The 24,771-nt window shown below is 36.9% G+C and overlaps 2 protein-coding genes across 2 annotated transcripts; one reads left to right on the plus strand and one right to left on the minus strand.

Moving 5' to 3' along the window:
* Nucleotides 1-818: 818 nt before the first annotated feature.
* Nucleotides 819-10,099, minus strand: LOC140156782 (uncharacterized). Its single transcript, XM_072179755.1, has 13 exons — nucleotides 9,802-10,099; nucleotides 8,707-8,955; nucleotides 8,129-8,244; nucleotides 7,349-7,443; nucleotides 6,965-7,003; nucleotides 6,505-6,597; nucleotides 6,189-6,314; nucleotides 5,783-5,914; nucleotides 5,038-5,145; nucleotides 4,315-4,397; nucleotides 3,587-3,737; nucleotides 2,765-3,034; nucleotides 819-1,293 (listed from the first exon to the last, which is right to left on the minus strand). The coding sequence occupies exons 1-13, from the start codon at nucleotides 10,075-10,077 to the stop codon at nucleotides 1,178-1,180; spliced, it is 1,854 nt and encodes a 617-aa protein (XP_072035856.1). The 5' UTR covers nucleotides 10,078-10,099; the 3' UTR covers nucleotides 819-1,177.
* Nucleotides 10,100-10,417: 318 nt separating this feature from the next.
* On the plus strand, nucleotides 10,418-24,243 carry LOC140164244 (stromelysin-1-like). Its single transcript, XM_072187515.1, has 11 exons — nucleotides 10,418-10,606; nucleotides 14,286-14,345; nucleotides 15,185-15,292; nucleotides 16,643-16,725; nucleotides 19,911-20,203; nucleotides 20,493-20,657; nucleotides 21,197-21,327; nucleotides 21,456-21,609; nucleotides 22,901-23,017; nucleotides 23,230-23,346; nucleotides 24,055-24,243. Exons 1-11 carry the CDS (start codon nucleotides 10,418-10,420, stop codon nucleotides 24,156-24,158), a joined length of 1,521 nt encoding a protein of 506 aa, XP_072043616.1. The 3' UTR covers nucleotides 24,159-24,243.
* Nucleotides 24,244-24,771: the final 528 nt, after the last annotated feature.

Below are 24,771 nucleotides of genomic sequence, written 5' to 3' on the forward strand. Positions count from 1 at the left end.
GGGGTTGCACGTTCCTCAAACTTGGTGGGTGGGTGCAGCTTGGTATAAGGAAGAACGAGTTTATAGTTTTGAAGGTCAACGGTCAACGACGGGGTAAAGTCCAATTGAAGTCTTATTTCAAAAACACTTTAAATGGCAAATCTAGCTATGCCATTGTGTTGACCTTGGACTAACAAACAAAAGTTTCCACAGTGACCTTTTCGTCAGACCTACGGTTAAGAGGTAGGTGGGTGGATCTTGGACTAACAAACAAAAGTTTCCACAGTGACCTTTTCGTCAGACCTACGGTTAAGAGGTCATGGGTCAAAATCATAAAAATGTCAAATTGCTCATATGGAGCTCAAACTTGGTGGGTGGGTATACTTTGGCCAAGGAAGCTCAAGTTTGTGTTTGTTAGGTCATCCATGGTCAAAAGTCAGGTTAAATTTCAAATTGAGGGAGAAAGTCAGGTCAAATTGCAAAAAGCTGCAATTGAGCTCAGCTGTGAGGATAGTGATCCCAGCCAAAGGACACACCCTGATTTTGAGATCTGCAAAAGCCAATAACCATGACAGCTGAGAACCGCGAAATACGGTTAACCGCCTAGAAATCAATAATTAGAGGATCACCTATAGTGTTTGTATTAGCTTGTATTGATATCTTGGGTTTTAGCAAAGTGTATGGAACTAATGTAACTAGTTTTTGGTCGACACACCGATACTGTTAAAACTATCGGGAATTTTACAAGCAACCTTTATAGTGTATATAAGATAATTAAGACTCAGTAATTCAAGATAAATCAGATAAGATACACGTTTCATGAATTCTTTATTATTGAATCATGTGATAACCTACAAACAAAGTTGAAGTTTGTAAGAAATATTGTCAATACATTTTCAGCAATACATAAAACCCTGCATGTTTGGACGAAAATCAGTCTACAATTGGATTTTTTATCATTGAGTCATATGATATACGAACAAAACTCAAATTTTGTAAGAAAAATTGAAATGTTGTCAATAAATTGTTCAGCAATACACTAAGTCATGACGGCATGGGCCAGAATCAGCCTTAAATTAGAGCGATCCCGTTGACCATTGCAGTGACCTTTCAACGTCAGAATTTATACCTCAGTCGCCAGCAGCGAGTAACTGTTTATATTCTTTACTTTCACTGCAGTAATATGACTTCATTGAGTTCATTCGTAACAGTCAAGAAACTCCAGAGCTAGATTCTTAGGTTTAGTTGATGCAACTTTTCGCTCTCCTCTACGCACTCGCCAAAAGTCTCTTCCTTTCACGAGTATGAAATCAGCTGCAAAAAGAAGAAGAAATATATATAGTATTTGTTGAAATTATAGGACGAATTCTATCGGGAACGATTTAGAGTCGATATTATTTGTATTTGTTTTATCATCTTAACGATTAGATAAAAGACTTGCTTAGTGAATCATACAGTGCTTCAAAATTAATTGTGTGGCACTTTGTGCAACTTATTTTTGTAAGACATTGTGGTGGGTGTTACACACATTGGCCATATCGTAATATTTACAATAATTTTACCTGGTGTCAAGGTCCTTTTCCATATATTCTTAATATATCCATATGGGTCCCGCATCGCACACTAGCACATTTAAACATGAAACTGCCATGGAAATATTACATGCAGAGGCAGATAAGCCGCCATAGAAACCAAAACCGGACATACCTGTCTATGCGTGTACTGATTGGACCCCAGACCTGCGGATAGTGAGTCTCGTCTCAAAACCGTAGCCAGGGTGCGCGATAAAGGTACTGATGCTTACCTGCCAGCCTAACTAATGCTTAGGCATGCAGGTATGTCAGGTGTTTTCCTTCTGGCAAATCTGCTTAATGCATTCTGTTTCCATTGTGCTTTTATTGTAAAATACGCTAGTTTATTCTTTGTCCTGTATGTGGAGAAGCGGTCTTTTTGGTTCAAAGAATATCCAGTATTGGAGCCAAAGAATTTGTGTTGTGTTGGTAAGGTGTCCATAAAGTGGTGATGGAAGCAAAGTTGCCTACAAGTGGTGATGGGATGAAAACCACATGGAATTAAGGCAGAAGTTTTCCCAATATTACGAGATTGCACAATATTACGAGACTTCAACTGCAATGATAGTTTACGTAAATACCACATAAATGATTTTGATTCACGTTATAAACACGGTAGTGGCCATGAAATGGTAGATTGAAGTCACTAAATTCTTCTGGCAATGTGACCTTATAATAGTTGAAGATTTGCAGTCCGTTTCAGTCTCACAAGTCAGAATACTTCTGTCTTCGTTCCCTGTGTTGTTGTTTTTTCGATCACCACTTCTGTGCAACTTTCTTCCCATCACAATTTTCTGGACACATTAATGATTATTGAACATTGATTATGTTACCAAACTGAACACCCTAATCTCTTTCATAGGAAGAGCCTTGGCATCTATCGATAGGAGCCAGTTGGCTGTTTGTTTGGTTTTTTTTTTGTTCAAGAAAACTTCAACTGAGGGAATGCTTCATTCACTATGGCCAAGGAGGTGCAATTTAAGCATAATCCAGACGCATTTGTTTTTTTACGAAACCCTGTATTTTAGGGATATTGCAATATGGCCAATGTGAAAATTAAGTCGAATTAATCGGTCCGATGAACCTTGTAAACGAACAGTGCTTATATTTTCAAAGGTGTTTAATATGACTTGCTTAAGAGCAACATTTAGAACTTTGCAGTACACGAGACCATGAATAGTATTCGACAATGGCATTTGATTTCATATACTCACAATTCTCGTCTATAAATGCACCACTAATCTTGCTTGGTATTCCGTCAAACATGGTGGTCACGGGTTTTTTCGTTATATCAAACCGTTGCTGACGTTCATCAAACCTCCAGAATTTCGCACCACTGAAGAAGTAAGTTTTGGCCTCTACCGTATCATAGACAGCAGCAGTTGGCGACGAAAGACCCGTGAAGGTTTCGGAAATGTCTTTTGGAAAACCGGCATCTCGTGTCCAGCCGTTTCCTCTGTATGTGTACAACCAGTACTTGGCTCCTGTTTTAGTAAATGGAAGAAATAATGGCTTATAACTCTTTTGTAATAACTCTGTCTCGTCTGTGGAGGAGCAAATAATTTAGAAAGTATTTTTAAATGCGTGGCCAATAAAAAGTGATAAAAAGGCTCTTGTACAAACACGGAGAATACAAGCAAATAACATTCCGTTAATATGCAAGTTTAGGATTCTCTGTAGTCATGGTAGTTGTACGTCTACGAATGAGACTTACATTAAAAGTTACAATGTTTTAACGAGTATGCCGTCGTTTATCACAGTACTGGTGACCAAAGCTTGAGCACTTACACGGTGACCGGCTACACCGGTACTGTGATAATCTACGGCGTACTCGTTAAAACAGTGTAAAGGATGAAATCAAAACTCGTCTGGCGGTTGGCCGCCGGTTCCGCTGTTTAGAACAATAGAAACCGGACGGAACTGGGCGGAACCGGCGGTCAACCGCTGGTCGAGTTTTTATTTCATCCCCAACTTATTATGTATTCCCGTCAAGAAAGCCTGTCTACTTAATATTAGACTTGCATTGATGATCTTACCTCTGAATATTGCAACTTTGTTGTCTGGTCGTTGATATACAGCTCTTACATCAGGGTTCACCTTAGGGAAAATATTACGAACCAAATCACCGCCAGCACCGGTTTCTAGGTTGCCATTCTTAATACCACCGAATTCCCAGTATTTGTCTTTCTGATAAGGAAAACAAAACAGCAACGCTAGTAAAGCTATGGTATACATGATATAATTCACAGAGGGCCCTTGTGTAAAGCAGTGCTGGTCCACTGATCTTAGCTACCCTCTTTCAATAATTATGTCTGAAATAAATAAATAAATTCATTATTATTAGTTACAGGTGTTTGTCCTCTAGATCAGTCGGCATTCTTTAATGATTGAAATTCATTTTCTTGAAGTGCATTGAAATGTCACTCCAAAAACATTGCCATTTCACAGGTTTTAAGAGAATGAAGGTAGACTCAACTTTCAAAGATTGAAGTTGACCGAAGTGGTAACTCGGATCAAATGGTTTAATCTTTTCCAACCTTTAAAACACAATACTAAATTAAGAGACTTATACAGAAGAGCAGTTAAACTCATCCTAAATTATTGGTAATTTGTCTTTCAAATGTGAATAGATTAGATATAAAATATACTATTAGTTTATGATCAGCTTTTGAAATAAAACTAACACTTTTCCCTATATCACAAAATTTACATCAACCAGGTCCATATAGGGCGTGTCCACAAATCAATTTGAATAGATTATTACCTTAAATACGAACAGTTTGCTATCAATGACAGAGGCCGCTGTGTATGTCGTCTTGCAGTATTTGGTTTTCTTCACAGAAGGTTCTGCGTGTAAATTCAAAGCGAATCAGTAGTTAAAAGACATTCTACTTGGAAGATAAATGATTTATAACTGTGTAATCAAAGAGGGTTTTTTTAATTCTGTTCAATAACATAATTACTCAGATTGTGAAGGTTAATTAATATTACAGCTGATATAAGTTAGATTGGTCTTAGTACAATTAATCCTGGACGATTTGAACCAGTGGCGTAGTGACAGGGAGGGGGGACGTACCCTGGGCGCCACCCTTAGTGCCAGGGGGCGCCAAATTGACCAATTCAGCATCGATTCTGCCCCCTTCTAACGATGAAAGTCAAAATTTTCGAGCGCATTTCAGCAAAAAATCATTTGACCGATATCAACTTCATTATAACCAAAATTAATAAGTTACTAGCCCTATTTGTGCAAATTTTCGCGCGCTCCGCGAGCACTTGTTTCAAGAATTGGGGAGGGGCGCAATTATGTATCCTTAGCCCTGGGCGCCATAAACACTAGCTACGCAACTGACTTGAACGTGTCTAGGAGATCAACTGGATTTGTTGGTTTGATCATAGACTGTAATTTTGAAGTCCATGGTTTAATGTGATTTAAACAGAACAGAGCATCTCCAGTCGGCAATACAAAGATGGTTAAATGTAAACTTACCACAAACTTGACAGCTACGTTTACAATTGAGCAGCATCCAGGCCGGGTTAGCTTCACATTCGCCAGAGCCTGCCCAGTCAGCACAATTTGAATGATCATCAGTACAACCTGGAGAAGGAAATAATGATTACTAGTGCGTTTAGACCAGGTAAAATAAACTACGGACAACCGTTAAAGTAAAACTGTTGCGATTTGGTAGTTAACAACATCTTGCAAAAAATTGCATTGATCATTATTTTCATAGCGGGTGTGTAGAAGAATTCAAATATTTTATAGGTCCTGTGGTTTTTGAGTTATGTTGTAAAGTGGGCTGAAACAAAAACACTTTTGTAAAACGTACATAACTCATTAACAACAATAAATCAAGCAAGTTTTCAAAGTATATGATTTGTTGAATGAACAGTTGCAAAACAGTGTTATTTTTCAATAATATATTGATTTAGATATTGAAAATCAATTTTTTAGCTACTTCGACCAACAATACCTTGTCTACCCTTAGTTTTGTACCACTATTTTGTTCATACCATTTGAGGGCTAAATCTTTACTGAGATAATGGAAAAAATATTCTAACATCTCAATTTAGACGGGTAAAGTAACGGAACGCTGTTCGGGTCAACCACCTTTCAAAACAATTTACCCAAAAGGTTACTTAATCGAACGATGAAAGATCTTCTCCGGAATCTTCTCTTTGTGCCTTTATCAAACTCGGTACATTACGGAAAATGAACTTCCTCTTATACACACCCTCAGGAGCCACACCATTGTCGTCTCCTCCACCTCCGTTGTCACCTCCTCCTCCACCACCTCCTCCTCCTCCACCGCCACCTCCTCCCCCACCTCCGCCTCCTCCACAAACGAAATTAGGATCTTCAGACTCTGTGAACAAAATGATTCAATCACGTATATACATTTTAGTCCAAAAATGCAATTTGTATGCTTTCTCCACTTCACTTCCAAAATAGTTCTTTTGGATGTTGAAATACATGGACATGGTATTTCAAAATCAGCAAAGTAGCATTAATATGGTAGGCTGAATGAAATTGTATTTACTGATTTTACCGCACTTTATGTGGTTCTTTTCTGCTCATGCATAATTTCATTTATTATGTTATTTATAAAATTATTGCAACATAATTTAAGAATAACTCACTGCATATTCCGCACATTTTCAGGCAATATTTTTGGACAGATTCTGAGTACGCCGTGCCATAACATAATTCAGGTCCATACCATCCAGGATTAGCTCCGCACCATTCGTGATGATCAGCACATGCATCTGTATGTAGAGATACATAAAATCATATCACTAATCGGAATATTAAATTGATATGCTGTATTCAATAGCACATTCCAACTCAGAACTCAGTTACCTATAACATTAATTATTATATAATGTTAAAACACTCATGCCCTAACCTAATGCTAGTTAAACTCACATCTGGACATATTCTCGAACGTATTCTTACCTGAACATGAAGGTCCATCCCATCCAGGGGCACATTGACAAGAGCAGGTGGCTGAGTCAAGCGTGCCACAATTTTCACATCTACGATTGCATTCTGTAATGATGGGAGTTTTAATGACAAAATAAATTGCAAGAATTAACTGATTAATATGTGCATTGTAGAGTTTCTTGTTTTGATAATTCTATTATGACTTACTGGTGAACCTCTTTAAGAGTTACCTCTGATCATACCTACGTTAGAAAAGACGCACTTACTACACGGTACGAGGTAGGAGAAAGTCTTTTGTAGCAACGTTCAAGGGCAAATGGTTAATGCCCTCCTGGCCAAGGCTTACCATCCCAACAGAATCTGTATTAAATTGGGCCGTGTTTTGTGATATTGTTTAACGTACGAGCTTACTTCAGATTAGATTATTGGAATAGATCTAATATGAAACGCTTTACATTTTAATGTGAATTACCTCCGCAAGATGCCAAGTCAGATGTCTTGGTGCAATCACCTGCAAGAATGAAAACAAAAGAAGATGATAATAATTAGAGAAAGACGTAGAGTGACAAAGAGACAGACAGACACACCTACACACCCCACACACACCCCATCACACACAGAGATGAACTGATAAGAAACAATAACGTAGATGATATTTTTTTAAAGTTTTGTACTGCAACTTTGTAATAATGTTTGTTTAAATTGCTTCACACATCTGACTTTGATCACTTTAGACTCTCAAATCTTGTGTACAAATATTATCTTAATCATGTTTTTGACACCGCTTAAAAATATTCCAGTCATTAGATAGCGGTGATATTTGTTTACGTGCTCTAAGGAGAGTGAGAATACTTACGACATAAACTGTTATCGCTACAAAACCCTGCGTCATTCGGACACTCTGAACAGCGTTCTCCGGTCTTGAAAGGTTTCTCGCCTCGGAAATTACCACTATATAAAACGGAAGCAAAATACCGTAAGGCACTTAAGGCATTATGTTCAATATAACATGGTAGATTGAAGTTATATCAAATAATGTTTTCTAATGTTTACGATGCCGCTGTTTTCAAGGACACTAATCTTACGGGTGCGAATGATCAGCATGATGTAAAAATTCTATAGAATTGCGATCCTGGTCTTTATCCCTGTTCATTGATAATCTATGTGCAATGTATAGGACCATCATAATGTTTAGTGCAGGACAATGCATTCAAAAATAATGTGAACCCAGGGCGAGTGGTGTTACGTGACGATTCTTGTGTATGCCCCAACTCTAGAAAATATATGCCGTATTGCAGGAGGGTGAGAATTCGTAGAACAATGTTGAGAGGTTAGGTTATAATAGTATTCACGTTTTGTAATACCTATGTACAAAAATGCAATGTGTTAACATGTTCCCCAGGCCCAATTGCTAAATACAAATTAATACAGTGTACGACATGACTATTCTATAATATATATATTATCAAATATGATCAAAATATCAATGAAAGACAGCCACATATTGTCCTGCGGAAGGTACCGATGGGAAGGTAGCAATGCAATTGCTGATGTTTTTATGTATCCCTACCCCACATCGTTTGTGACCATGGCCCGATATTGCCCTCTCATCTCACCCTCTTGATGTTCTACTTACGCGGGGCCGTAATCACAGACTATGTAGTAGGCGTTTTTCCATGGTTGACCATTCACATATATTGTTGGACACAATTTCCTTCCACAACCAACTGTTGTAGACCCAGCCCAAACTATCTGCATTGTTGTGTATTAAGAAATCAGAACAAATGTGTTTTATTACATGATCCATAAATAATACATCCGCATAATTTGCCACTTCTTTATGTTGGTATACCCTGTGTCAAAGCCACACGGCCTCTCTACCCTTTACAGATTGTCGCTGGCCACTGTGGGTGACCCTAATCATTCATTAAACTATTTTACAACAACTCAGGTACTTGCAGCTGAAAGACGCACATCTCAGATATACCAAATAAACCTTCACAGCCTGGATCAGCTGATCGTATGTTTTACTGTAGCAAACATCAGTCCAATAGGAATAAAAGCTTGAAATTGGGATGTTTTATGTTGAAAATATACCTTTCGAAAATCAATCAATCAAAAAGGCACATTATAGTCGCCACAATTTTGACAATGTTGTATTTATAATGGTCAAATTTTGCTCGTTTACTTAATCATGTGAAACCATAAACCTACCTGAGTGTAATGTCCGCACATCTCTCCTGGTCTACATGTGTTTGTATCGTAGGTAAAAAACTCTTCTTCGGAATGCCATGCATTAGTTGCATATACCCCAGAACTAGACATTGGTGATGTGCCTACTGCAAGGTTTTGCCCAACAGTTGAGAAAGGTGACGTGTTCTCCGTTCCTGCATAACCACCGTGTTCGTACACGCAGGTATCCGCCCATTTCTGTGACATAGTTGCTAGATCATTGTCCCATGTCTAAATAAATATAACAATAATTATGATCAATATGGATACAGAGATCTCCTATAATAAAAACCATTGTATACTCCTAAGCCATTACCCTAATCCTAATCCTAACATAATTTGCGTGTTTATTAGTTGTGGTAATATTATTTAAATTGATATTGTTACATGTCCACAAAATCTGAAGTTTTTACTCTCAGCATGGGCAGATATGTCTCCTTTGAATTTAAAGCCAAACAAATAAAGCAATGGAAATAAGACAAAATAAGCTTATGATACAAATGCGCGCGAAGCGCGGGAATCATTAACCATACTGAAGCTTAATGGTAAAACATAGCGCAAAAGTGGAACAAATTCGCGCGAAGAGCACAAAAATGTGAACTTTTAGGCTAGAATGGCCAAATATGCGTTAATATGGTCAAAAACCCACATACAGGCGTCAAAATATTGGGGATTTATCCCTCATCCCCCAGCCAGATTCACGCCTATGCATGTGTACAATATTATATTTCTAATAATTATTTCGATTGTATGAATTAATCACCTTATTAAATTGTTTTATTAAAACTCGCAGATTTTGTCACAATTATAGCACCTAAACCTTGATTTTTGCAATTTATTACAATCGTGTAAAGATCAGAAATTTGAATATAAAAAATAGGACGCCCCTCAGAAAATATTACAATATTGCTTTAACCAAAGTTGCGAAGTCTAATGTCTAATGAAAACGGTAATATTTCAGAAGTATCAAACGTGACCAAACGTAGTAGTATTTTTACAGTTGATTTTGAATTTTCGTACTTTTATTGCGCATAACATTACACGTGTGCAAATAACCCTACACACAAACCCTCTTACCATGTGCTTCATATTGGAGGCTGGCTCTCTGGTATTAGACCTATGGAAGTTATGACGCTCAACAATATCTTCCGCTTCATCATCACTAAAATCAGTGTAGCCTCTTCCTTGACGTTTAAACATCCGCTGCAGTAAATTATTCGGTTCGAGTCCCGGAATCACTCGCGATAGCATAACAAGGTCATTATCAAATCTAGATTTGAACTCGCCATCTTCTCCAGATTCACAATATACAAATATAATTTCCAATAGAAGTAATAACGCTTTAATACCCATGATATCAAAGCTCACGGTTCAACTTGTCAAATGAATCATCTATTTTACAAATGATTAGTGTTTATATGTATACTGGATGTACTTCTCATTAATTGTTTTTCACCACGTGATGGATTAGTGTTGACGATGTGTATATTATATGGACAGTGGCTAATTGATGGGTTAGCCTGTATCAGATGACCCATTAGAGATGACCAAACACCTGACAAACGCATCATTGATACACCACTAATTTCCTCTCGCTCTTATTCCTTGAAGTGAAGCTACATTCATTACCAGCTAATTACGCCCTGTGACAACCCTAAATCACAACTTTTGCTATTATTGTTTTTATCTACAAATGGGAGATAGTAGTGGAAGTTGTAAAAGAAATAGGAGAAGGGCGGCGACAGTAACATCAGAAGGAGAAAGAGTTACGATATGGCGACAACAACTAAGAAAAGTAAGGAAGAAGCAGATGAGGAGGAGGAGAAGAAGGAGGAGGAGGAGGAGGAGGAAACGAAGTAATAGGCGGAAGGAAGAGGTAGCAGTAATAATATCAATTTCGATGATATGTTATATGCGCATCCTTCAGAAGCAATGAGACTTCATATATTAGATCATTCTCTTACCATATTGTATATGAATCCGTAGCACCAATCCAGAGTGGATGCATTGGGTGTATCAACTAGTTTGTAGTAAGGGGCATCTTAGGTGACGCATTCAATATAAGCAATAATTGTTATTTGTTTAACTGGGCGCCCTCAATTTGTTTTCAAAACTTCGATTTTGTACACGAATGTAATATACTCTACTCTTAAAGAAATTTAATTCAAGGTATTGTTTGCTTCAAAGGTAGTTTTTAAAACTGGTCAACAACACTCACTTTTTGAACCGAATATTTCAGAGAGCACGTTTTATTCTCCGTCATCTGCTTTGTAGAAGAGAATCATATATTCAGAAGAGTTCTCGGACCACGTCCCTATTTAGGGTGGGGTTGGTCTCTTGTTTGATTTTAATGGCTTTGTCTTCTCAGCAGAGGATTTTAACAGTTACAATGTCCGGTGTCCTTCTGTGCTCTGCTAATGCCGATTGATTTGAGGTTGTCTGTTTGTTTGCCTGTTTGTTTCACATTTAAAGTTGTCAGACATTCAATGTTTGGCCCCACCACAAAAGTACTTGTAACACCAGAGTTGCACTCTTTTATGAAAGGAATCGATTCTTTAGTGCTACATGTAGTCTCGACTAAGTGCATACATGTAAAGATTCTAATGTCAATTTGACACATGCCGGATACACGTTGAAGATAGTGCGTAGAAGATATTTCGTTTTGGATTGATTCATTGTTTACACATTGATACAAACAAGGAGATGATAAATTCAAATGTCTATCGGGACAAGAGATAAACTACCGAGTATTTCAGTTTCTCTGCATTTAGACGTCGTCATAAAAGCATCAAATGTCGTAACATCATCTTCTTAATGGATTTTTGCAATTCAATCGTAAACATAAGGTATTAGGACTTCCTATCGGAAGGGATTATGTTCACATAAATATTGTTGGTCAGATATCACACGATACTGTTTTCATACAAATGATGGATAATTATATGGCCTCCCACAATGCATTATGATTTACACACACAAATTGGACACAGTCAGACAAATGGCTAGAATAGGGTGCTTTACCTTATTTCCAAGTATGGGTTAGTGTAGTGGTCTTCTACTCGCTTCTCACCGCTGTGTCCCGTGTTCAATTCCTCGCGTTGCTACGTGTGAGTTTGCTTACCGATCCATATTAGTCCTCGCAGGTTTTTCTCCAGGTGCTCCGATTTTGCTCCTGCTTGTAAATTCTGACCTCTTCCCATATCTCAGTGTTCCGTCACATTCGGTTGGCATAGTCTATATCACTACCTCCAGTCGGAGGCACTAGCTTTGAAATTCAGCGTGTGCTGCGTTGGCTTAGCATGGTTTCTTGCGTGTACATATTCGCCACTTTGATCGCACGCGTAATAAGTACGTACACACAAATAACACTAAGCTAACGCAGAACACGCTGAACTTCAAAGCTAGCTATAAGTGCCGCTTACTGGAGGTAGAAAAATAGACTATAGTAGCTTCTGAGCACTATTTGGCTTTTCTTGGCTTCAGCCGAATAATATATTTAAAAAAAGTACAACCCAAATAAATGAAAGCATGGGAATACCCCAATACAAGTAAATGTTATCACAAAAAACCGTACCGTACCTTAACTTGTGCACAGTTCATATGGTAACCAAACCAACAGCATAGTGGGATGCTCTAAATCATCTAGCTTTCAACTATTACAGCCAAAACGATTCATTTTATTTTTCATAATAAAACACGAAATGTTTTGATGGATTTCAAAATAACACAATATCATGTTACATGTAAAAGAGACACGTAATAATTGTTTATGATCCTCTTCCTTTATAAGCAAGTGTGTTTCATCCTGGCTCACACAAATCTGCAATTTTTGTGCTATTGACGAATTCCATATATCTGTCATCAATCTTTTTTATTTTTTAACTGAAGTGGAGGAAAACCTGAATATGTTTAGAATATGTTTTCTGTTGAGCGGTTTTGTGACTCTTCTGACATTTTATCATCCTGCACAGGGAAAATCATTTAAGGATTTAGATATTGTAAGTACTTTTCGTTGTTTCATTTTCTATACATTAATAAGTTTACAACTTAAACGTTGTTCGCATATTCAAGATATCCTCTTGTATCGTTATTGATAATTGATGAACTTTGTGTTCTCGTCTATTGGACTCACCATTATGCCTCTGTCACATATAGACGGACTATGTCAACGTACATTGCTGCAAGAATATTTTATCCGATTGCGAAACCGACGGACTAATAATGAACATCACCTAACACGAAATTAATTTGGCGGATGATAGCAGGTCATAAAAGAATAAAATGAACATTGACCATCCGGCGTAGTGTGACAGGTGCATAAGTAAGGCCGATCCGGCGACGACGCGCCGCGGCATAACGTACTACATCATTTCGCATTATTTGTAGTACAATTTACAAACTCGCAAATCATTTCGATAGCCACAAGCTGTTTAGCCCTGAAAAGGAACAGAATAAAACCGCTCTTTCTGTCAAAATTGAGCTGAACTGGGTTAATATTCATAGCACTAATGTCAGTGCTGTGCTCACGGGTTCAAGCCACGGTGGTGCCATCATGTTGTGCCTTTAGATAAGGCTCTTTTAAAACTTCTATTGTCGCTCTCTCTCTATCTGCCCATGTGTATGGGTAACGGCTTATGCTGGGAAGGTAAACGGACTTACCCCACACATATTGCAGTTTTGTCCACGGCAAATTCACCGTGACCTTTTCAGCCATAAACCCGCTTAGTGAAGATTAAACCGAAATATGCAGTACTAAACCATTATAGTAATCGATTGTCCAATGCAAATTTCTTACCACGTGATAATATTTTTCCAATGAGCGATCGAATTGTCCGCTACGGTCGACAAATCCAATCGATAATGATGCTATTGACATGTACGGGCGGAGCTTCACTGACTGAGTTTTGGGGTATTTTTCACTGGTTTGCTATCATTTACTTATCAAGGCGGTCCCCCGTTATTATAAGGACTATGCTAATAATTTAAAGATTGACATTTGTACCTATTACGGTTTCGTGGCACCCATCTTCCAAATGCGACCAAGTCAGGGCGGCCCGGTGAAGCAAAATGTGCATTGGATTAACACGGGGGTTTGGATAGGATGTAGATTTCCTTTTGTCGTACAAATTTATGGTCCCCCGTTATTAAAGCTTGTACCGGGTTAAAAATTCAGATATTTTGAAAAGAATAAGTAATTGAAACATAGAGCAAGTACTGAAATCATAGCTTTTATACTTTTTGATATATGACGCTAACTAGTTCATCTCCTATATCTACAACACAGCGCTACCAGTACGGGTCAATTGCCTATTGTGAGTGCCCCTGTGGTGTGTGCATACATGTAGTTAACAGTAGCTGCATGTTAAGCATTATTAACGGAGGAATCTGGTCCCGAGTCGTGTCAAAAGAGAGATGGGCACTCTGTATTGTAAAATACTGATATTAACCTTTACCTTTACTTACACGTATTGTTAAATAAATATTTTACTTTTTTCCAAATATTTTATGAATTATTGTTAGACTATTTGAATTATTTGTTAATAATACGATCGTTTTTATAGGTGACCAGAGATGAAACCAGCACCAATCGTCCGAAACCAATGGACATGATGGAAAGAACGGCAAGTCAATGAAATAATGAGATTTTATAATGACAGTGATATAAACTGTCTCTCCATTTTCGTCCTCTCTTTCTTCTGAACTCTTTAATTCTTTCTACTTTTCTCGCTTTCTCTCCTTCCCTCATTCGTCTCTTTTATCTTCCACCCTCTCCATATTCTATTCCGTATTATTAATCATTTTTCTCTTTGCTCTCCCTCCATCTTCATTATATTACTGTCTCCTACTTTTGTTTATCTTTCTCTTTTATCTCCCTCGCTTTACTCCCTCCTTCTCTGCCTTCTTTACGAAACAAAATCATTTGCAAATAGTATTTTCGAACTTCTGAACGTTAGATTGGATTAATTTTTTAATTCTTGCAATTGGATACATTTTAGGTTATAAAATAATTATATTATTTTTGCTTCTCTTGTTGTGTAGGTTATATCGTCATATGATGTTTTCGTGCATCTATTAAATCCATGGCATTGTTTACATAATATATTCTTGATGGCACGTTACAACCGGGATGTAACCCGTATTCAAGTTAAACAAAGCACATATCAAAATCCTTTAACTAAGAAGAAACTAAAGAAAGATATACGCAGACACTAAACAGTATGTTTGGACTATATTTATAAATACACCTCTGTGCTGCCTTCTACACAGCGGGCGGTCTTCTTGTACATGAGGCATTTGGTCACGCTTGCCGATCTTGGTATTTCGTGTACATGGGTCACATGCGTATTTATAAATACGTAGGCTATATAGTTGAAGGTAGCTGGAAAACTTTAATTTAATTAAGGACAAGAAGTTTCTATAAATTTCCTTTGAATACCGTATCATAAAACTATTTATACAGAGCTTTGACAATGACGACATCGCAGGGACCCAAGGCAGTATACCCAAACCAATGGACACATTACAACTACCACTGGAAGGTGATATTGCTATTGCCGGACTCAATCAGGTATATGCAATTTATATATGTGGTATATATTTCAAGATATTTTACGCAATGTACGATGAGTTACATAATATCAAATGTCGCTATTTATAACACACATCCACTAAAACAGGTCACCGTTAATCATTCAATCGGGGGCACTGACCTAATTCTTATCATGCCTGTATTTCTAATTATTCACATTTTAGATGTTTCACTGTAACAAATTCCCTTCCGATGAACGTCCTGTCCCGGCCCTTGCACTTCGTGTATCCTCTGATGCTCGTCGACGAAATGTTTGAAACACACCCTTTTGCATCTCATTTTGCAAAATTGGCAAAACAAAAATATTCCTCTCTTTTTGCTCTTCAACAGTGCCCATTTTTTGGTTTAAACGCGAACGATATTCAAAGATACCCACTTTTTGACAGAAACGCTTTCGACTTGATTATGACATTTAGTCCATTTTTATTTCTGCTGTTGTTGATTTATTATACTGTTGTTGTGTATTTGTCTCCTATTTACTTGAAAAAATTGCGGTATTGGAATTACGTATTGTTCAAAATATGAAGAGCTTCCAAACCATGTGAAGTTCACAAACACGTGTTTCTGATTTACCTGTGCGATATTGCAATGGGTTGTGAATTGTGATGCTATAGGTATGGTAATTTCAGTTGGATGCACCATTACAAAACAAACAGTGGATTGATGCACAGTAACAATTATGTGTGAGGCATTTGTTTCTCAAATAAGAACAATAGTCTGCATATTGTAAAACAGCATTGTTGTGGTAAATAATGGCTTGTTGATGGTACAACTCATTGTTGCTAATGTCAAACTTTTCAAACTTGTCAAAGGAATAGTGATTGTATCACACAAGTAAATGAGAAACATGTGGTTGTGGACTTAAGGGGGTACTACACCCCTCGATAAATTTGTGTCTATTTTTGCATTTTTCTCAAAAACTAATAACACAGTGGTAACAAAAGCTATGTATATTATAGGGGCAAGGAGTCCAATTACAACACTGGAATTTCAGTGATCCAAGACAAGCGGTTCGTTATTTATGATAAGAAATAAGGTACCGCTAAGATGTAACTCATTTCCTATCATATATACTGAACCGCTTGTCTTGAGTCACTGAAATTTCAGTGTAATAATTGGATTCCTTGCCCCAATAATATACATAACTTTTGTTACCAGTGTGTTATTATTTTTGAGAAAAATGCAAAAATAGTCACAAATTTACCACAGGGGGAAAGTGTAGTACCCCTAAACATGGTTTGAAACAAGCTCTTCGTAGTTATTTCATCGATTTGTCCCAAGTACGACTATCAAGTAGATAAACTTTGATCGCTATCCTTATAATTATAGGAAGATCGACAACAAAAGTTGAACAACCTTTTCAAGAGAGGTGGACCCGAATCATTTTGGAAGAAAACACATCTGACTTGGAGGTACGTGCGCCATGGAGACTATAGCTTGACTAAATTATTAGTGTATTAAAATATCATGTTCCAACTAAACTAGACTGGTCCTGAACGTTTGGCTAGGAAAGAACTTTCGCATTAAAAATACCCTAAAAATATTACCTTCGATGACAAGGTCGTCTAGTCATGCAAGTGAATTGCCCATAATTTGCCCAGGCGTGTGATAAAATAAAGCCATAGTCTGTGATTTGCTTCAGAGGACACCCTCATTTTTTTTCGATTTCTGCTTGGTTTACAAAAATACCAGGAAAGACTAGGCCTGAAGTGCTATACAATAAAATTCAAGTTTTATAATAAACCCGGCTTTATTCCGAGTTCACCGATCAAGTAATAGAGAGATTGCGGAGAGGCGTTCACGGGAAACGCCATACGGGTTACGGATTTCTGCATTTTGTTAGAACGTCATATTCCCGTTCACATCCAAACTAGCCTCCTACACAGCCAGTTTGTGTCGGTCCTAACGCTCGTCGTTCCTAGTATGTTCGTGATAGCCGCATAGGGTCTGAACCAAGACTACGTGTAAACGCAATTGCAATCATGATGGCGCTATACTGAGACAAATAATCTAAAGGTAATAGGAAGCACCCATTGATTCACCTTGGGTGCATCGAACCAGAAAAGATTATCTTCTTTCATCGAACTACTTTCCTCGGTATTGATATGTAAATACGACTGGCTGTATCTATAATGCTCTAAGCATTCAGTCCAGATTAGCGATATTTGAGTTTTGCGGGCTATTGGAAAATGAGTATAGGCCTATATGTTCAATCGTGTATGCTATTTGTCTAAATAATCTAAACAGAGTTTGGTGTTAGATGCCTCGGAAGTCTTGGTATATATTATTCGAATAAAAGGAAACAAACTCCATTATCATATAAATAATACCCTGTTTACTTTCTAAAGCAAAATGAAAATAGATAATCTAATATGCCTAGTACTACCCAGCAAACACAAATATATTACAGAAAACGTTAAATGTCGTGTTAAAGGTTATGTGAGGGTCAAGGGCATTAAAAAGTTTTAATAACATTCAAAAAAACCTTTGTTCTAAACTTGCTGATAAACGTTCTAACACAATAGACACTTAAATATGTTTACATTAGCATTTCGAATTTTGGCTTAAAATGTTGTTGTATTATTTTTTCAGTATAACACGAGTTTTCATGATTTTTATATAAACATGCATCGATATGTTATCAAAACGTTTTAACTAAAACCAAAAACACATGCATTATCATGTTTTAAAAACATTTTAGTATCCATAAGCAAAACACTTTGACAGCTGTTTTTAATGCACAACGAAAAAGCAAGGCGAAAAATAGCGTTGCACGAACTTCTGTTCCCCGTCCCAAACAGACAATTATACCTCATTTATGCCGTAACACGACACAATCTTGCCTAAAACGCCTCTTCGCAAGCTGATTTTGGACGGCATTTTCCACACACAAATGAATAGGCAATCTGCCCGTTCGAATTCGCGTCGAAAAAATCGAAATTTGTTCACTTCTTCTTGTCTATACGAGATCAAATTTTAACCCCAAAATGGATTTTATTACATGTCGGACTCTACTTGTTCTATTAGGAGACTTTGATTCGTTTCATAACATTATAAACATAACATTTTTCTGCATTTTATAATGCGTTTTTTTTGTCATTTTGGAACGTCATTTTTTGCTACCAACCGCAACGTAATCGCCTTACGGTAATTCTACGATTGACCAATTCACAATAGATTTCATCCTCTAGAGGGCATAATAACCGATTTTCGACTAATGTAGCTTGCTGTTCGCGTTCCCGTGTCACGTTTCACGTAAATTTCGCAATCTCTCTAATGACTGACACGTCCCGTGCATATATATGTATCATTGAATCATTGACGTATAAACTGTGTGTGCTCGCCATTCGTCTTACGTATTTTTATACGTCCTATCTGGCCGCGTGAAGTTCAATAACGATCGGCAAGCTAATACGACGCTAATTACTGTACAAATTAAAATCGGTAAACGATTAACTCGAATGATTGACAGATCTACAACACGTTCATTGACAAATGTAAACTGAGCTCAAAAAGAAACTTATAATTTTTCACAAGATTATATCTTGAAATCCTGTCCATCAAATTGAACCAAAATTACACACAGATTTACTTCAATACTCTACTCTTAACACATGTCAGTAACCAAGCAGTTATCCAACTGACACAACAGCAAAATGCACTGACATGGGACAGCTTCCTGGACCACATTCACAGCCCAGCCCTGTTTCATGAAAAAGTGTATGAAAAGCAGAAAGCAGCACCGTTTTATCTGTGCAAGGATCTTGTGTGCATTCTCACAGATTTTTTGTCCTGGGTGCCCAATGTTGGGCTGTGAAAGTGAAGGAAGTCCAGGAAGCTGTCCTATGACAGTGCATTTTGCTGTTGTGTCAGTTGGACAACTGCTTAGTTACTGACATGTGTTTTGAATAGAATATTAAGGTAATCCTGTGTGTAATTTTGGTTCATTTTGTTTGACAGTATTTTAAGATATGACCTTGTGATTCACAAGTTGTAAAAAATTATAAGTTTCTTTTTGAGCTCAGTGTAGATTGTCAGGATACCATGCCATAGAGTGACGAGGTATTGTACACATGACAAACTTCACTGACAAACTTATTCGAATATTGCAAATTACAATCGGAGCTGACAAATTTGTTTGATAACATCGCAGCTGAAAATTTTATTTGATAAACTCAAAATATGACAATTTACTTCTTGAAAAACGTAACGGGAAACCCGTACACAGAATAACTTTTTGGAAAATCTTCAATCGTCGCCATCTTGTTATGCAGCATGGAGGAATTTGTTTTGCTGTAAGGTTGTGTGTGTGGGAGAGTCTGGTTTTGTACTGGGATTACTATACAAATTAATCTACATTAAACTACGGACATTTTTACCCTTAATTATATAGTACAAAACCAAGACCGGACCAAACACCAAATATGGCCAAAGTGTTTGTAGTGCGACGATATTTTTTGTTGTCAAGTGACAAATTACATTGCCAACATGACAAACATATTTGACTGCAAAACAAATAAATTTTCTTGCTTTACATATCGAAAAATGTTTTAAATTGATATAATCTTGACTTTCTTGCTGTCTGTAATATTTGCAGACTTTACAATTTCCCATCAGGTCGAACAGAGATACCTCGTGACCAAATCATCCGTGACATCGAGCACGCGTTTCGTCTTTGGAGTAGTGTCACTCCGTTAACATTTGAAAGACGTTATTGGGGAGATGCAGACATGAGAATTAGGTTTGCATCGAAGGAACATGGAGATGGCTACGGCTTCGATGACCGCGGAGGTGTTGCTGGCCACGCTTTTCCTCCAGCAAGTGGTAACCCGTTAGACGGCGATGTACATCTCGATGATGACGAAATATTTACCGAAGATGGGAAATTTGGTACGATGTTTCATTTTTGATTCCATCTGGCACTCAAAATATTTCAGTTGAATTATTTTTCAGTGAATAATGTCCCGACAAAAACAAAGGAAAGATATTAACATCGTAATGTACTTAATGTACTTTTGTCTGTTGTTTTGGAAACGTACAACCGTTTTTGAAAATAAGTATCTTGCTCTCCTTTTACGAGTCAAACAAAATCCCAATTCAGAACAAGAATAAAAAAATTCTTGCATTTAAATTTTTGCATGCATTTCATTAATTGTTTACATTTTATTTCATCAAACAGGAACCAACTTCCTGTACGTCGTGACCCATGAAATCGGCCATGCTTTGGGGTTATACCATTCTGAAAATTCCAAGTCAATCATGCAAGGATGGGTCATGCCGAACCTACCATATAACGGCCAGAAACTTCCTAATTATGATGCACATACAATTATTGACCTGTATGGTAAGGAATTATTTTGTACTATCAAAGTCTTCAATGATTTTATCGCGAACGGTCATTTCAACTTCATGTCAGCGTTAGGCGAGGATATCAAAGATGCAAATCGCAACCTCTATTATTATACGGGAACATATGACATACAAACCAGTGGACAAACTGCGCATATTTCCGCACGTATTAATGTTCACAACTCACTGTAGCTGTACAACGGACAAATTGTGTGTGTTTTCTGCTTCGTCCGCGCGTTCATTTTATACGTGCAAATTGACATTTTCGGTAAATCCCATAAGCCTTTGCGAGTACACCTGAGAACTCGTCACTTGACGTCACACCGATCTGCGCCGATGCTTACATCGTTTATTGAACATCGTTACTGCGCATTGCAAGTCGGCGTGACGAAAAGGTCAATTGTTAAATTCTGGCTAAGTAATTATTACTTTATTATTTTTAACTGTAATACGTTAATGTTTTTACCGTGTAAACAAATTTGTTATAAATAGGACCTATCAATTTATAACTTGAAAGTGAAACCTTTATTACAGGTAAAAAACTAGGCTTGGCCGAAATACCGACGGATAAGCCGACAGTAGCACCAACTGATCCTCCGCCGTTTGATTGCAAGGGTGGAGATTATGCAGCTACGGTCAACAGGGGAACTCTCATGCTTTTTCAGGTAATTATCTTCTCGGTAAAGCGCCATATTTTATAAGATGTTCAAATTAATGGGACATTGTTTTACTGAACTAAAAAGGGAATAAAATGGGTTGTATGCTAAACTCCCTCTCCTTTTCCACATCAAAGAATGATAGATACTGGCGGTTGAGTGGAGACACCTTGACTTCATCGCTTTTGTCACCATCCTACGGAAATTCAATAGGATCATTCTTCACAAATCTCCCAGACGGCGTGGAGGCCGCGTATACCTTGTTCAATGGAACCACTATTTACGTTAAAGGTAAAGATCTATGTAATATTATTCAAAAGAAAGTCTCTATATTCTTATTAATTCATTTTGTATACTGCGCGTAACAAGAATTCGTACACTGCGTATTTTGATACCTCATTCGGCATAAAGCGACTTTATTTTCGGAAGTTATACTAATTTAAAAGAAAAAAGAGAGCAATTCAAAAGTCACAAAAGTTTACATAGATTTTTCTATCGAACACGCTAATAATGAGCGCGGCGAGTGAGTGTTGATTGGTCACGCTGTAATGATCCCATAACAAAAGCCGGTGGGCATTGCCCCGAATGAAGAAATATCCCAACTGTTTGAAATGCTCTCTTTTTCTATTCAAATCGGTATTAAGGGATCTAGAATGAGCGTTTATTGCGTTTCGACAGTATTTTTTGAGGGACATGGGAGCACCTCAGACCTATCGAATTGCATTCTGAATACGAAGCATGTCTTTCTGATATCAAATAATTTTCATTTTTTGAAAATCACAATATAAAACAAATTTTATGACAAATTATAAAAATTTAATATTTTTCAAATTTTGATATATAACAGTCCTCGAAGTAAATTATATAAATCTAATGATATATTCTTAAAGTGTATGTAGCTGGGAGGAAAAGCCGACGGTCAATTGAAAATTTTGACCTTTCATATTGAAGATATGGATTTTTTCCCAAAAGACCTTTTTTTTTTGGTGTTTGGGGAAAAAATCCATATCTCCAATACGAAAGGTCAAAATTTTCAATTGTTCGTCGGCTTTTCATCCCACCTACATACACTTTAAGTATAAATCATCAGATTTGTAAAGTTTACTTCGAGTACTGTTAAATATCAAAAATATCAATTTTAATGATTTGCCATAAAATGTGTATTAAATTGCGAATTTCAAAAATCAAAATTATTTGATATCATCAGGACATTCTTCGTATTCAGAATGCAATTCGATATGTCTGATGTGCTCTAATGTCCCAAAATAAATACTGTCCAAACGTTCATACCCCAGCCCTTAAGTTGACGGAATAAAGTCGCATCGTGCCGAATGAGATATCAAAATACGCAGAATAAAAGTATCCATCTATTGATTACTTTATTTAGAACTTAAGGTTTAATGTCTTTAAAATATTGCTTTTATTTTTTAAGTGTACGAATACACAGGTAAAAAACTAGGCTTTTTTTTTTTACTTTTTTTTTTTACTATTTCATGGAATTAGCTTAGGTGCTTGTACTGATACGATAGCGCTATTATTAAATCTTTTAGCTTCAATAAATTGCCTTTTCCGTTCTGTACAGGGAGGATGTGGTACTCTTACAATCTACAACAACTAGCAATGAAACAAGATGGCAACCCAGGCCATATTGACGCATCATTTCATGACGAAAGGAAAGGAGTTACATATTACTTTCGAGGTAGGGTTGCTATGATAAAATGAAGTAGAAGACTTGAGTTAATTGTCAGAAAAGAAGGTCTTTTTTCTTAGTGATGAAAAACGATGTACGAATACGATTTATAGGATTCTAAAGCAAACAAGTAAACAGACAACAAATTATTTTGAGAGGCATTATCAGCAGATTCCTTACCTTTATTCTAATTTTCACGTATTATGTTAATATACCACCAGGTAACGTCATGCAGAAGAAGCTAAATCGCGAAACCAAAGAACAATCATGGATTCCTATATCTACCGAGTTTCAAGGTTTACCAGGAGACCTTTCGGCAGCTTATACCGACGAAAGAGGTTTGTTTGTTAGTTTTGTTCGTAAGAGATGAATGCCTATTCGTCTTTATTGGTGTTATGGACACGACAATAGTTTATAAACCGAATAACAGCGATAAGATAATAAAATGTAGATCAGATCTATATAGAATGGCTTTTAATTAAATGTTTTTATACCCTTGTGTATAATATGGTTTAAGCCGTTGCTTCACTTAGAAGCACATCAGTGGTTCAAGATGTGTGCGCGCACCCGTGTTAAAACAGGTGCCTGTTTCTGTATTGCATTCATAATGGCTTTGTTATATGTTTTTGTCGTTGCTATGCAACCTCAGGTGGTCGAATGCAAAGGGGCTTTAACTCTTCACTTCATGTTTAGCTATCATCGAGAGATCATGTGCTATTAAAAAACCCACCCTCCACGCCCAATAAACGTATTAAGTGAAAATAAATTAACAGCGGAACATGTTTAAGTTAACATGTTTTAGTGGAAAGTTATAGTATGTAAGTTTTATGTAACGTTCAAAACATGTTTAATGCTAAATTAAAGAACAAAAATTAGGTGTCTCCCATGTTTGTTTTTGACTTCAATGACAATTGGAGTACAAAATTAGTTAAAATATCTCACACGTGCGTTCAACAAAGTCAGGAAACTGATTGAATATCAACATTTCGGCGAATTTATTTCAAGTAAATGTTTAATGGAAATGTACCTTGTTGCTTCATATGCAGGTAATCGTTTCTTCATGAAGGGGAATACATACTGGATGTATTATCGCAGAAGTAATACCATCGCACCTGGCTATCCTAAACAAATACCATCGACCATATGCTAATAGAAAACGTGTGCAGACGTCATCACTGGACTACAAAATCGTTGAGTCCTGGGTTCAATTCCAGGATATAGCCAGTGAATGATATTGTCGAAAACAAAACACCTTTCATTATGTAAAGGTATACCTTGATAGGTACGTAATAGAGGGTTGAATTATCACATGCATGGCGATTGTTAAGCTAACAATATAATGAATAGAGAAGAACGAGTTAAAACACTTAACTAAATAATAACCATTTGCTTTTCATGTGACGTACGCCGAGTATTAGTTTAAGTTCTTCATTATTCAAAAAATCGGTGATTAGTTGTTTGGTTATCAAAAACCAAATGGAATTTGGGGAGCTGCCCAGAAAATTGGTGCCTGTTACAATCTACGCAGATAGGTCTGTGCCCGGTTCGGCTGCAACTGGCTTAGTTGATGCGATCTGATTGTGATGATTCACCATGGCAGCGAAATTACATCGTTTTGGAAAAAGGCGCTATATAAATCCGAAATTTATTTTATTTTGTTTATTTATTATTATTTACATTTTATAATGCTTGGAAATAAAAGTTATCGGAGACTGACTATCGTATGTACATTATAATGTGGTTTATTTTCATACATTACATTA

This window comes from Amphiura filiformis, chromosome 1, assembly GCF_039555335.1.
Source record: "Amphiura filiformis chromosome 1, Afil_fr2py, whole genome shotgun sequence".
Classification (NCBI taxonomy): Eukaryota; Metazoa; Echinodermata; class Ophiuroidea; order Amphilepidida; family Amphiuridae; genus Amphiura; species Amphiura filiformis.